Genomic DNA, 13,404 nt, shown 5'->3' with positions numbered 1-13,404 from the left:
GGACTACGCTAAATCCCTGTCTGAGAAACCGTCCTTACATGTTTTAGAGCTGTGTGGGACTGTTTGCAGCTCTTCATTAAAAATCAGCTAGCTACTTGGTCAGCCGCGTTCCTTGTCTCAGAGTAGTCCCTTTACCTCACTGCAGTCGCACACATGGGCTTTGTCGATGTTTTATACTGTTTGGATTATTTCTTTTGTCAGAGATGGAATTTAATCTAAATCTGAAAGCTCTGTGTGTCTGGTCGAGAGCGAGCCTTTCATGCGGCTCCTTTTTTCTGCTGTACCTTATTTTCTGGGTCACTACCTGTGCCTCTTCACTTAAAAAAAAACTAAGAGAGGTGGGGGGAAAAACCATACAGAGCTCCTTAGAGAAGATTCTCTAAAGAGGTCCTTAGAGAGTCTTGAAACTTGTGAGATGTGCAGCCCTTTTCTCACACTAGCAGGTGTCCAGTTCATGCTCTTTCTTTCTAACAAGTATTCTACCATTTAAGGCATCCAATATAGGCTGTTTATTAATGCTTGTGCTGTGCACGGCTTCCCACTCGTCTTAGGTCATTTTTTTAGAGATGAAACTATCAAGTGGAAAATAGGCAGTAATCGATTGAACATAGTAATTTAGCCGTATTGCATGCTCTGTACATGCTCTTCCTGTAGCCCTGTAGTAGGGATGTTCACAACTTATCCTTGTCTTCTCACTTTTCAGTAACATCCTCAGGTTTATAAAGCACCTTAAGAGGATGGAGAGAGTCTCTAAATAAATGAATGCAGTGCTTGGTTTTCAAGCCCTCGTTCAATAAATGCCAAACGGTCCATCTAATAGCGCTTGCTAAATGTGAAATAGAGTTGCTAACTAGGAGAGAGAAGCTGTCAGAAAAAGCCTAGCTAGCAAAGTTCTGCTCATCACATGACAGGATCGATTCTAGCTAGCTGAAGCTACTGACCCAATATAAGATTATAAATGACTCAAATCTGAGGGAACAATGTTGAGCAACTGGTGTTGGAGTGACAGAAGGCCAAAATTAAAAGTGTTCTAGCTTAGCAAGCGTGCTAAAGATCCACAGATCTGAACAGTGTCACACACTACAATACATGTATGATTCCGACAAATTGGTCCTCTGCTAATGAAGCACAGAGTGTAAAAAGCCATATCTTAGAGAGCAAAGTTAAGTGACAGAAAGACCAAATCAAATCTTTTCTGTGGTGTTTTGAAGCTGTAGCTTGCTAGCTAAGCTAACACTGTCTTAGTTAGCAGGCTAACAGGGCCACACAGCAGTCTTGGTTCCAGTTACCTGATGCCCAAAAGACACATTTAGAGGTCAAAGACTCATATCTGAGAGTGCTGTATCGAGTGACTGGTGTGTTCTGTGTTGTGTGTAGGTGTTAGCCTGGCTGTTGCCAAGCCACCGTCTTCAGTATCTCCTCGCCCTGATTTAGCTGCATCGCAGATGGAAAAAGAAACTGTAGCTTGTCTCATGAGTCCACACGGAACCTGAGCGGCTCAATATGGCTGTGGCTGTACAGTGGAAAAGAGGCCATTTATTCAGTCAGCGGACACACTGGGCCAGCTTCCCAGACCCAGATTAATCCTAATTCTAGACGAAAAAGAATTTCTAATGGAGATTCACCATTGACACTACAGTTTAATCCAAGATTTAAGCCGTATCGAGCCCATTGTGTTTAAAGCACCAGTCTGGCAAAAATGTAATCGATGTACACAATTTGTCTTTACTTCAGATGCAGTCGATCAGTTAAGACGCATTTGGTGTCTGAAGTTTGTTTTACACAGGAGCTATGAGGCTAATGTAGATAACAAGTAATGGAAGCTTATGCTACTCCAACTAACATTGTGCAAACTTTGTACAGTATGAGGCTCAAATAAATGGATTAATGGAAGACAAATATAGACCAAATTATAGACGAAAATACAAGCTTCAAAATGTATGCTACTATGTTTTTTTAGCTATGAAATATACTTTTGTCCATTTTTTTATACCAGTGTGCAGTGTATGAAACCACATAAACCACTCTGTTTAAGGTTATCTAACAACTTGTCATAACCATGAAAAGCTAATTGCTGAACATAAGCTTCTGTAACTTGCTATATTAGCCTTGTAGCTCCCGTGCATGAAGACGAATGGAATGTTGATTTGGGGAGCAGACTGCCAAGATCTGAGAGTGCTCTCTTAATGTTATTCTTTTACTATGATGTTGGCTTACGTTCAGCTTAATGGAGACGCACAACGATCCTGCTTCAGGACGCTGTTAAGGTCTATATGATGGTGCTCCAAAAATGAGCCTCAAAGGTTCCCCTCTACAGGCCCTTGTTCAAGACACATTAGGCCTCTTTTATCTTTTATGAGCTAATCAATACCTCATAAAAGTTTACAAGAATAGCCAGTGATCCTTTTACAGTGTCCTAGCTCCAAGTTATCCATGCTGAGAAGCAGACAGATTTGGGTGGGGGAGATTTGAGGCTGGAAATCTCTGCTATAACTCGAGCTGATGTGTTTTTTGCCTAGTAGGGATGAAAGCTATAGATTTATATGACGCAAGCACATCCTGGCACAATATAGATCGGTGGGTTCATTTTCAATGATGCACAGTTTCTGGTTGTTCCCTAATGGCCAGACTTCTTCTGAAATAAATATTTGTCTGTCTTAGATTTTTTTTAGCACAGTATGTGAAGTTTATTTCTAAGTGGAAAAAGACTTCTTTGTGCACAGATTTTCTTAATCCTTCCATCTTGTACTTTGCAAATGCTTAGAATTTTTCAAGTTCAGAACTATTCTGACAAAGAGAGAGGGGAAAAAAGAGAGCCAGCAGCAAAGGGAGATTTAAGCTTTTGAAGCGTCTGTTTGCTGCACCACCCTTCCATGTCTCCAATCATTAGAACTGACATGCAAAAAGACCTGTTGTTATCAGCTGTGTTTTTTCCCCTCTTCTTTTAACTGCAATTCTGACTTTCTGTAAAAGGCCTAGAAAACTAACATTGGCTGAATAATTTGGATTTGGAACATGAATAAGCTTAGCGGAAGGATTTGTAACAAGGAAGCGTAAGAATCGAATACGCACAGACCCTCTCTTTTGGGCCCCCTGCGGAGTTCAAACTCTTCTGAAACAGAATGCCTCAGGCCTGCACAGTTACCGTGTGCATAGTCTGCATTAATATGCCACCCTAAAGTGCTCAAATCAGTGCAACACAGAAAGATGCTGTAGGCCTAGACACAATGTAGACTTGTTGGTGGGATCATTTGCAATAAACGAGTACTTTCTAGTGCAATGTTCGTTTGTGAGGGAAGGAATAAGAGCACGGAACTCAGTTCTAATTCCAGTTAAACCAATTCCAGATTTAATTGTATAGTGCTTTTTTTCTACAGACATCGGTGCTTGTTCATCAGACTTGCATATTGTCTTTGTAAAATGAAGCCAAATGCAAAAAATACCCAAATTTCATATTTACATCTTTGCTGTATCTGCACGACCAGAAAAAATCTGGGGAAAAAAATGCTTAACTAGCCAAAACTACTATCAATATAATCTCCAATACTAATAAGAAGAATAAAAATAGAAATATATTAGCCATGTGTGTACATGGAAAGCCAGTATGAAAGTGGACATACTTATTTTACATATATTTTACATATTCCATGTTCCATTTAAAGACATATTACACTGTGCATTTGTTTTATACAGCTGCCAAAAATAAACAATACAAAACACATGTAGTGCAGAAGTGGCTTTTACAAGCTCCTTGCTGAAACATCTTCATGAATTGCAGTGTGTGTTATGTAAATTATATGTAAATGAGGTGGTGGTAGGCTGGTGCTTGATTTCATGCACTGAGGCGGATTCATCATTCGCACTCAAATTGCTGCTTGTTTCAATGTTGTATGCAGTGTTATGCAACTTTGATCAATAAAGGTCATTGTCACAAAGCAGCTTTACAGACATCTGAGTCTTAGTCCTTTAGTCTAGTCTTTAGTTAAGATCGATCAAGATATGCAAGATATCCAAGTAAGACATGTAATCAAAATAACATAAAATAAAATGTAAGTCAGTTAGACAGCTACCAATAGAAAAAAAAATATTTCAAAGGAAAAGAGTGATGTCCTGCAATGGACTGGCGGCCTGTCCAGGGTGTATCCTGCCTTCCGCCCATAGGCTCCAGCACCCCCCCCGTTACCCTCAGGGAGAAGCGGCTTAGAAAATGGATGAATGGATGGAAAAGAGTGATGTCTTGCAAGCTCAAAACAGTGAAGAATATTATCAGTATGTCTTCTGCTGTTTAATGGGGCATCGTCACTCACCAGTTTCAGTTTCCATTTACCAAGGCTTTAGCTGGCCTGCGTTTCAGCTCTGTCTCCTCAAATTCAGCATCATCACTGCTGTTTTATTTGGTTGAGTCTGGTAGTTAGAAAAAACCTCAGTCTCACAAATGAAACCACTGTTTTGCAATAAGAATAATTATAATGGTATTATACTAGTTATAGTGAACCTGATATGCTGTCACAGTTGTATACAATCTTTGATATTCTCTTTTCAATAAAACGTATAATGATAGAAATGGAAGCTTAAGACATAATGTCCAATATTTACAAGTGAAGTTTTCATGGCATCATAGCATCAAAAATTAAGACATCATGTCAGAGCTAGAATATTTCTGTAATATGGTCCTTGAATGCCCAAGTGAGCAAACTGAGGTGGGCAGTGGTAGGAAAAACTGTCTAAAAGCATGAGAAAGAAACATGCAATGCAAACCATTCATTTCATCTAGTTTTTCTGGCATCCATTAGTGTTGAAGTAGTTGCTATAATGGGCAAAACAGGTGACTTTATTGGCTTGAAGGAGGATTGCTCAAGCAAACAGATGGGCCTCAATCAGGCAGGTCTGACTTCGACACTGGTGTGCAAAATGTCATCTCAGGATGCATCACTTATGGGACTTTCTCTTGAAAGGGCTACAACAGCTGAAAAGCATGCCAGGTGCAGATGGTGTTCACAAAGAACAAGAAAGCATGTCTCCAGTGGACTGGAAGAGTGGAACAATAGCTGCTTGGTGGGACAAATCCAGATTCCTTTTTAGAGCCCCTGATACACAGTGAAGAATGTCTGAACTCCACAACATGTCTGAACATCACAGTTGATCAGGGTTGTCCTTTCATAGTAATAGGTCATTCACATTCAGATGGATCAGCATGATAATGTACCTTGTCAAAAGCATGTATCATCACTAAATTGTTTTAGATAGATGTTCCTAATTACCTGGGAAAAAAGCATGGCAGATTTCTTTGGCTGTGATATTGTCTGTGTCTTTATTTATTTATTTTCTAATGATTCTTTATGTGGTTTTATAGAACAAAACTGGCCCCTTGGCAACCCCGTTGACCTGTAAATAGCATTTTTCTCTCTTACCAAACTTTTGATCAAAGTTTGTGCATGTTGACGCAAGATTTTCCGAAAGAAGAAGTTGTAGAAGACAAAGCATTGATTCTACAGCATTGCCCCGATGAACCCTAATCTGAGAGAATGCGAATTTCAGCACTTTTTGCATTGATTCATCCTTTGAAGTCCTTGTAACGGGCACAAGAAAAATAGAGAAATCCCAAGAGAGAGTGCAAGTGAGAAAGAAAGGCAGAAAGTGAAGGAGGGAGGGATAGGAAGAAAAAGATGGAGCACCCCAATGTCTTACAGTCTAAATATAGTTTAAACACATGTTATTTACATCAGCGATCCCAAGGCACCAAATTCACATATTTACACAATGTGGAGTTTAAAACATTGACATCAGCAGTGACTATAAGGATGGTAACTGCCTTCCCTTGTCTTCTTTGTTGTTGCTGTACCTGTATATTGAGCGTTTGGGAGACCATTGTAAATCATTTTCTTGCAGTTGTGCCAGCATTATTCTTCATTTCTTATCGTACTGTAGCACCGACAGGCCTCATTTAAAATCATTACGCTCATCTGGCCTGCTACATCGGAGTTTCCATTTTGGACTGGAAGAAGTGCAAGAAAAAATGTGTACTAAACAAAATATTCTTGCTTTTTCAGTATTTATTTTTGAGTGGTCCTAGCGAGTGCATTTTTCTCTCCAGCTAAGCTAAAGGTGTCCTACTTGGCTGCATGCAGTGTCCTGAGCGGTGGTAAATGAGCATGCAAATCCGGGCTCCTCCCCCACACCAGGCTTTCTAACACAGCATCGAGAGGCAGGCTGGAATGCCCTAATTGCTTGTGTTTCACTGCAAATGTGACAAGAACAATGCCATTACACAGCAGTTGCGAAAGCTCCCGGGCTACCGCAAGAATAAGAACCTCTCTCTTAAGTGCTGAGCGAGCAAAGCACTCAGCTGAGTGAGACTCTGAGGCACCAGGGAAAGGAGACCCTGCTTTAGGAGATCTGTTAAAACAGTGTGACTAATGATCATACGTTTACCTGACATAATACACACTGTAGGTGGAAGCGAGACACTGGGTGAGAGAGAGCCAGTAGTTAAATACACTGATGAACTGCTTGTTTTGCTAAACAGAGAGCATAATTAGGCCTGTTTAATTGGATGTAGTGCAGTGCAGTATGTGAAACGTTGAATAAAAATGGTTATGTTTATGGATTCTGACGGTATTTTTTTTTTTTTTTAAATGTGGTACTTGTGGATCTTTTGTGTCAGAAAACCTGTAACCACAGAAAAGGTAAATGTTAAGCATATTGTACAAGTTCTACCTTTTGCAGCATCAAGAAAAAAAAGCAGAAAATACATACTTTAAAGAAAGTGACACAGACATCTCAACAACTCAATTCAATATTAAGATATTTTTCAGCATCTGCAAAGCTCAGTCTTAGAAGTTGGTTGCATTTTCTGCATCATCTCAGTCACATTCAGTGATGTTGTGGTCTGGACTCATCAGGAGATTGAATGTCTAATATCGAATCTCCTCAGAAATATGTCCTGGATGATGAATATGTTGAGTGAAATGAGTAGTTGTGCTGAGGTTGAAAAAAAAAGAGAGAGAAATAACAAAACAAATGAAGAGAGAAAGCGATAGATTGGTGGCGACCCTGATTCTTGCTTGACTAGTTAAGGCTTGCACTCCTCTCTGTAAGATGTTAATTGTCTCAAGTCAAAGATCTTAAGAAAATCACTGCAGTGCTGCTGCTTTTATGATGAAAGTCAGAATTAACAGGTTGATTATGCTGTGTATCACAGTTGTGGGTTCAGTTTGTGTGTGTGGGTTAGTGGGTGGGAGTGTGTGTGAGATGCACAAATTGAGTTGGAGTCATAAGTTCCCTTCATTGTTTCTTGCTGCAGTGTTTAATCACTCAGTAAGACGTGCCAGGCTTCAGCATACTGTTTCTTGAGTGACTCATTGAGTATACCATCGCATATTCATTAACTGGGAGATAGGCGAACAGGAACATGCGGTATGCAAATAGACTTCATGGTATTTCAGATGTAATCCTTTGTGTAGCTTCTTTTATTCTGTTCTCATGAATATAAGAACTGCATCCTCCTCCACTTGTCATCTTTGTTGTTTTCTTGATTTTGTTGGTGCTGTACCTGTAGATTGAGCATGGGAGACCCTTTTGGACACAATGTTAGTTACTCTGAAATCTCCATCGTTTAAAAAAAAAAGCCTTCCAAGAGCTGAAAGTGGAGCAAGACAAAGTTGTGTTAAATGAATTGTGCCAGAAAATCCAAGGGAGTGGGATGTATCTGTGCCAGTGAAAATGATTTGACAGTGCTTAAGGAATGATAAGCCACCTGAACAACTCGGAGAACACTGTTGCTTACAGCACTGGCTTATGTGTGTCTGGTACCTTCATTTATTCCTTACAATACAGGCTTATTAGCCAGTTATTGGTCTTATGGCTTTTTATTCAGCAGTTGCTATGAAACTAATACCCAAGTTATGTAGTTATGGGAGTAAGGAGCTGAAATATGGGCCCGCATACATGCCCCTGGGGCTGGAGGAGCTAATCCTAAAATCTATAACTAAGTGTTATAAAGTGTCTTTATTTTTGGTTTTAACTCTGGGATACACTATTTAGTTGTGACAGTTATTGAAGACAATTATTCAGTATAAACCAGTGGCTGGCCTGTTATTAAGGTACTCTAAGTAGCCCACATTGCTCTGTCTATTCCCAGTGCAAATTCCAACCAGTGGTCCAGGGGCTCTGGTTTGTGAAGAATGTTACTTTAGCAGAGTTCAAGATTAAATCTAACTTTGCATAGAAAATGAGTGAAGATTTGACTGACTTTAATCACGTACATACTGCTCTGTGTCTGATTCATGAAATGTTCATGCAGCTTTAAAATAAGTTGAGTGCAGTCAAGCAACAACCAACCAGTACCTCATTTCCATTTCATTTAAATGACGCACACCTTAATTCACATCGATGTTTTGGTAGGGAGGCAATAAAACATCAACCTTCAGCTTCATGTGAGCCAATGGCTGTGCTCGTGGGTGAAGTTTGAGGTTGAGTGGTGAGTGCTAACATGTTAAAATTTCCAATGACGATAAAATACCATTGTCAGAATAAAATGAGAAAGAAACAAAACACTTTTTAAATCTTTAGACTGTAGAATGGTGTGATTGTGTGGTGTTATTATCTTCCTAAAATAACATATCTAAACACTGTATTATTGCTTTTTTGTGTTTTGTATTTGTTGGGTAGTGTTTGTAGTAGAGGCAGGCAATATGGGAAAAAATACAATGCTTCAAGGTTTTTTTTACAATGTAAAATATGCCACATAATGTAGTCCGATCAGTTAGAGCAGAGTACAGAGTGCTGCATTTAAAAAAAATACTATCCAAAACTAATGTTGCTCTCTTTACCATGACACATGCAGCTTGTCAGTGTTTAATACATGTTGATGATATCCATAATATTTTCAGGAAAACATAATGCATTTTATTGTTTAATATAATTTCTAATTCATCATGACAACGACATCACGTCTTTAAATGAAACATTGTTGATGATGAAATAATAATTGCTGCATTTGTTTAAACCAGTGTGTGTAAAATAAGAGAATGTGAAGTGTCTGTTTACCATTTTTTTCTTGGAGATAATGCATCCTTTTCCATACTGTGTGCACAAATTATCTTACTTTCTTACTATTCTTACTTTCTATTTTTATTTTTAATATGAGTATTATAAACCCATATCGATAATACTTTATGTGAGTTAACCCTCAAACAAGCATTTTCTTCTGGTTGTTAAAAGTATTACAGTCAAATTGACACATATTCCTAGCAGATGTGAGTTTGATCATTAAGATGGACCAAAGATGAAATTGATGAATAACAAAAATGCTGAAATGTACATGCACTTATTTTACAGTCAGATTTCAATGTGGGTGCAGAAACATTGCAAAACGTGCTGTGGGGTGACCACAGTGTGCGCCTGAATTTAATGTTCAATTTACTACAACTTAACATGCAAACTGCACTAATCCCCACTGACTAACAGTGAATTTGTGCCTGAAATTGCTGTGAAAGGCTTCGTATATTGGGTCTTTAGTTAGAGGTGGGCAGTGTGACAATATTTTTTCATTATTTTGATAAACTAAGTGCTTCTCTGAGTATGTCGTGGATATTGTCAGCACTTGAAGCACACCAACCTACATTTCATTGTTGTGTTTCATTAAAAAGGAGAGCATAATTCATCCTGTTTAATTTGAGTCAGTGAAGTGCAGTATGTGCAGTAATGAATAAAAAACATTGTACCCCAGGGCTTTTGGTGGTAGTTTTTAAATGTTTTTAATACACAAACAGACTGTAAAAAAAAGATTAGCTCAAGTGGTTTCTGACATTATATGACAATGTTATCTGTGGTGGTCTGCCTAAGTGGACAAAAGTATAAATGTAGTATAAAATGGTGGCTGCTACTACTGCTTTTACATAAGTGATGTATTTTTGTCTAAACAAAAACATCCTGGTTGATCAGCTACATTTGAGTTAATGGGAATTTGTGTAAAGTAGATTTTTTTGAAGAGCTGTTTCTACAAACTCTCTTATTGTAACATTTTTATGTGCTGCTGTCTGGTTACCTATTTTTTTCTTGGAGCTAACATTGGTTCTCTGGTCTTCCTGGCAGGCCCTGACCACGGGCAGCATACCTGGCTTCATCGATGTGGTGATGAACCTCAACTCTCCAGCTGTCCTGGAGGACAACGTCATCTGGCAGGCCAAAAACTCTGGAAAGAGAATCATCTTTTATGGAGACGATACCTGGGTTCGGCTTTTCCCTAAGCACTTCATGGAGTACGACGGCACCACGTCCTTCTTCGTCTCCGACTACACTGAGGTTAGGGGGTCCAGCGTTGAAATAAGACCCACTTCTGAAACTTTGCTCCTGGCAGTGGAGATTATATAAACATTTTTTAGTTTTGCATGTTTGTTAAAATGTATAGTACCAGTCAAGTGTTTGGACAAACATACTTATAGAGTTTTTGGTATTTTTACTATTTTCCACATTTTTAAATAGTAAAGACACCAGTACTATTAAATAACTTTAAAAGTATTCAGTGACCAAATAAGTCTTTATAAGAACCTCTCCTTGGCTTGATGCCATTTTGCATCTTCATGTGGAGACACCTGGGATGTTTTTTCAGCAGGCTTTAAGAAGCTCCACATATGCTGAGCACTTGTTAGCTGATGACGCTACTACTCTGTGATGGGAATGATTCCAAAATTCTATATTAATTTTTTGTTAAATGTTGTGCTTTAAAAAATATATACTGTTTATACTTCAGAAGATTGGAATCAGCATTTTGTAAATAACAAAATCAATTTGTTTGTAGATAAATGTATAACATTTTTCTAATATGTTAGTCTTGTGCAACTTCAAAGGTATAACTAATAGAATGCTAGAAAAAAAGAAAAAATGTATGTATTCGGAATGATAAATGGAATCTTGGAAATGTACCATCCTTGTGAGTTCAGATCCAAAACACCTTGTATTCAGATTCCTCTGAAGCCCTTAATTACCTGAATCAGGTATGTTAAATTAGAGTTGGAGCCAAACTCTGGACAGTAGATCTCCAGGATCAGGATCGGGCACCCCTGCTCTATACCATTTCAAAAGGTCTGTTTTTTTTTAATATCCAGAATGCCTGTTTTTTGAAAAGAAGATCAAATCTCAAGGTGGAAAATCTGACAAAAAATATTGTAAGCTGAGAATTTGCATAAACGATTTTATCAATGAATTCTTGTAGATCCCAAAATACTCAAAATTGTATACAACATCTGCCAAAACCCTTTGATGTTTAATTTATAATATTTAAATTTATATTGTATGTTATTGTTGTGTAAAATACCAAAACCTCTTAATTTGACAAATGACTCCTATGTACCTATGTATGTTACCATTGTTATAATGCACATGTCCATGGCCCCACATATTGGGTGAGGTTCTTCTGTGGGTCTCATTGGCATCAAAAAGGCTGCCTACACAATATGCCCAAAAGTATTCAGACACCCCAGTTTATTAATGAATTTAGCTTCTTTAAAGTGCACCCATTGCTGACACAGGCATTCAGTTGCATGTACACAGTTGTATGTACCTGCATGTACCTGCCTAAGATCACCATGCCCAGTGCCAATTGTCTGCTAGAGGTGTATAGATTTTCAGAATTGGGCTGTGGAGCACTTGAACTGTGTTCTCTGGAGTGTTGGAGCACCATCTGAGATGAATTGGAATAATCCAGAATGAATCATCCATCAATATCCGACCTCATCAATGCACAATCAAATCCTCGCAGCAATATTCCAACATGTAATGCAAAGCCTTCCCATAACAGCAGAGGCTGTTCCTACAGCATATATTGTCAAGCTCCTCATTAAGACCCTTGGTTTCCTAAGAAAAGTTTGATGAGCCGGTGTCCCCAAACTTTTGACCCACAATATGTGGTGTTATTCACTGAATTTCAGGTGGATAATAACGTGACGCGTCATTTGGACAGCACTCTGAAGAGAGATGACTGGGATGTGTTGATCCTGCACTATCTGGGGCTGGACCACATCGGTCACATCAGCGGCCCCCACAGTTCTCTCATCGGACCCAAACTCCTTGAGATGGATGATGTCATCAAGAAGATACATGCTTCCCTCATCTCACGGGTACGTTCAAGTCTCCTCTGCCACTCTCCTTCTCGTTCTCTCTCTCTCCTCCCGGTCCCTTTTTGTCCTTTTGTGTCACTTTATTTCAAAATCAGTCTTTATTTTCCTTTCTCTGCCGTGCAGTCTGTTTTCTGGGCCTGTTTTTAGCTATTCTAACCAGCCTCTATTGAAATTAGGTCTTGATCCATTAATCAAGGGCTTAGTCTGATGATTTCGTTTTGCTTTTATGGCAGAATCAAATGTGGCTTTGCTTGAGTTGTTTTTGTGTGTTTGCTTTTTCAAAGCACGTCTCTCTTAGATCATATTCTAGCTCTTTCATATAAATGTTTCATGCTGTTGACTCAAATTCTACAGTGCATGTCACCATCGAGCCTTTATGAGGTGGTCTTCTTTTGTCCGTGCTGTTCACTGCAGCCTCTGTTCTGTTACGTGCTCTTATGTCTAACCACACTTGTTGATCTGGTCACTGTCAACTGCTTTTTGAACATACTTTTCAATCGAGTGGCAGCATTCGCTCTTCAGTTCCAAACCCCCGCTGGAGCTGGTATTGTATCATCCTCATCAAACTTGCTCATGTTCATGTTTTATCCAATGTTCTAGAGTATCCGTGCACCGCTTTCGGCTCATGTCTCTGTCAGCGCTTTGTGTGAATAATTTCAGTCTTTGATGAGTTTATCTAAAGCGGTCGGCACGTCGTTTTACTGCTGTTTTATTTAATAGAATCATAACCGCTACTCTGTTCTTCTGCATTTTTAACCACAACCAGCCTTGGAGCTTTTACTTGCTTTCAAAGCAATGCCTTTTTATTAAAAGACATCCTCCTGCCCTTTTCCCCCCTTTTCTCCCTGAAATGACGCTCTGAAGACTTTAGCTCTAGTCCTGCATTGGTGGCTGAAGGCTCAGTTGTTCTGCAAACAGCTGCATTGTTGATGCAAAAGCAGACACATATGGTGATTGCACTCTATCTCTCTCTCTCTCTCTCTCTCTCTCTCTCTCTCTCTCGCTCTCTCTCTCTCTCTCTCTGTCTCTCTGTCTCTCTCTCACACACACTTACTTACTATTTCCCTCGCTCTCTCCTTCTGATTCTGTCTCTTTATTTCTTGCTTGTACTTATTCACTGTGCATTCATTCTCTCTCTGCCTATCTTTCTGTCTCTCTCTCTCTCTCTCTCTCTCTCTCTCTCTCTCTCTCTCTCTCTCTCTCTCTCTCAATCTCACTCATTCTCTATTTCTCTTTCTTAATCTCTGCCTCTGTCCGTCTGTCTCTCTCTCTCTCTTTTGCTTGT

General features: G+C 39.1%; 1 protein-coding gene across 2 annotated transcripts in view; it reads left to right on the top strand.

The window, feature by feature from the left end:
• pigg (phosphatidylinositol glycan anchor biosynthesis class G) overlaps positions 1-13,404 on the top strand; it is a 157,650-nt gene that overhangs the window by 5,014 nt on the left and 139,232 nt on the right. For both annotated transcript variants that reach the window (XM_017704079.2, XM_037540584.1), the window contains exons 3-4: positions 10,096-10,305; positions 11,931-12,119. In XM_017704079.2, coding sequence (XP_017559568.1) covers positions 10,096-10,305; positions 11,931-12,119 — 399 coding nt within the window. The remainder of the gene's footprint in view (positions 1-10,095; positions 10,306-11,930; positions 12,120-13,404) is intronic.

This window comes from Pygocentrus nattereri, chromosome 8 (assembly GCF_015220715.1).
Source record: "Pygocentrus nattereri isolate fPygNat1 chromosome 8, fPygNat1.pri, whole genome shotgun sequence".
Lineage (NCBI taxonomy): Eukaryota > Metazoa > Chordata > Actinopteri > Characiformes > Serrasalmidae > Pygocentrus > Pygocentrus nattereri.
Note: the sequence above shows the minus strand (reverse complement) of the source record. Positions and strands in the feature narration are given on the sequence as shown.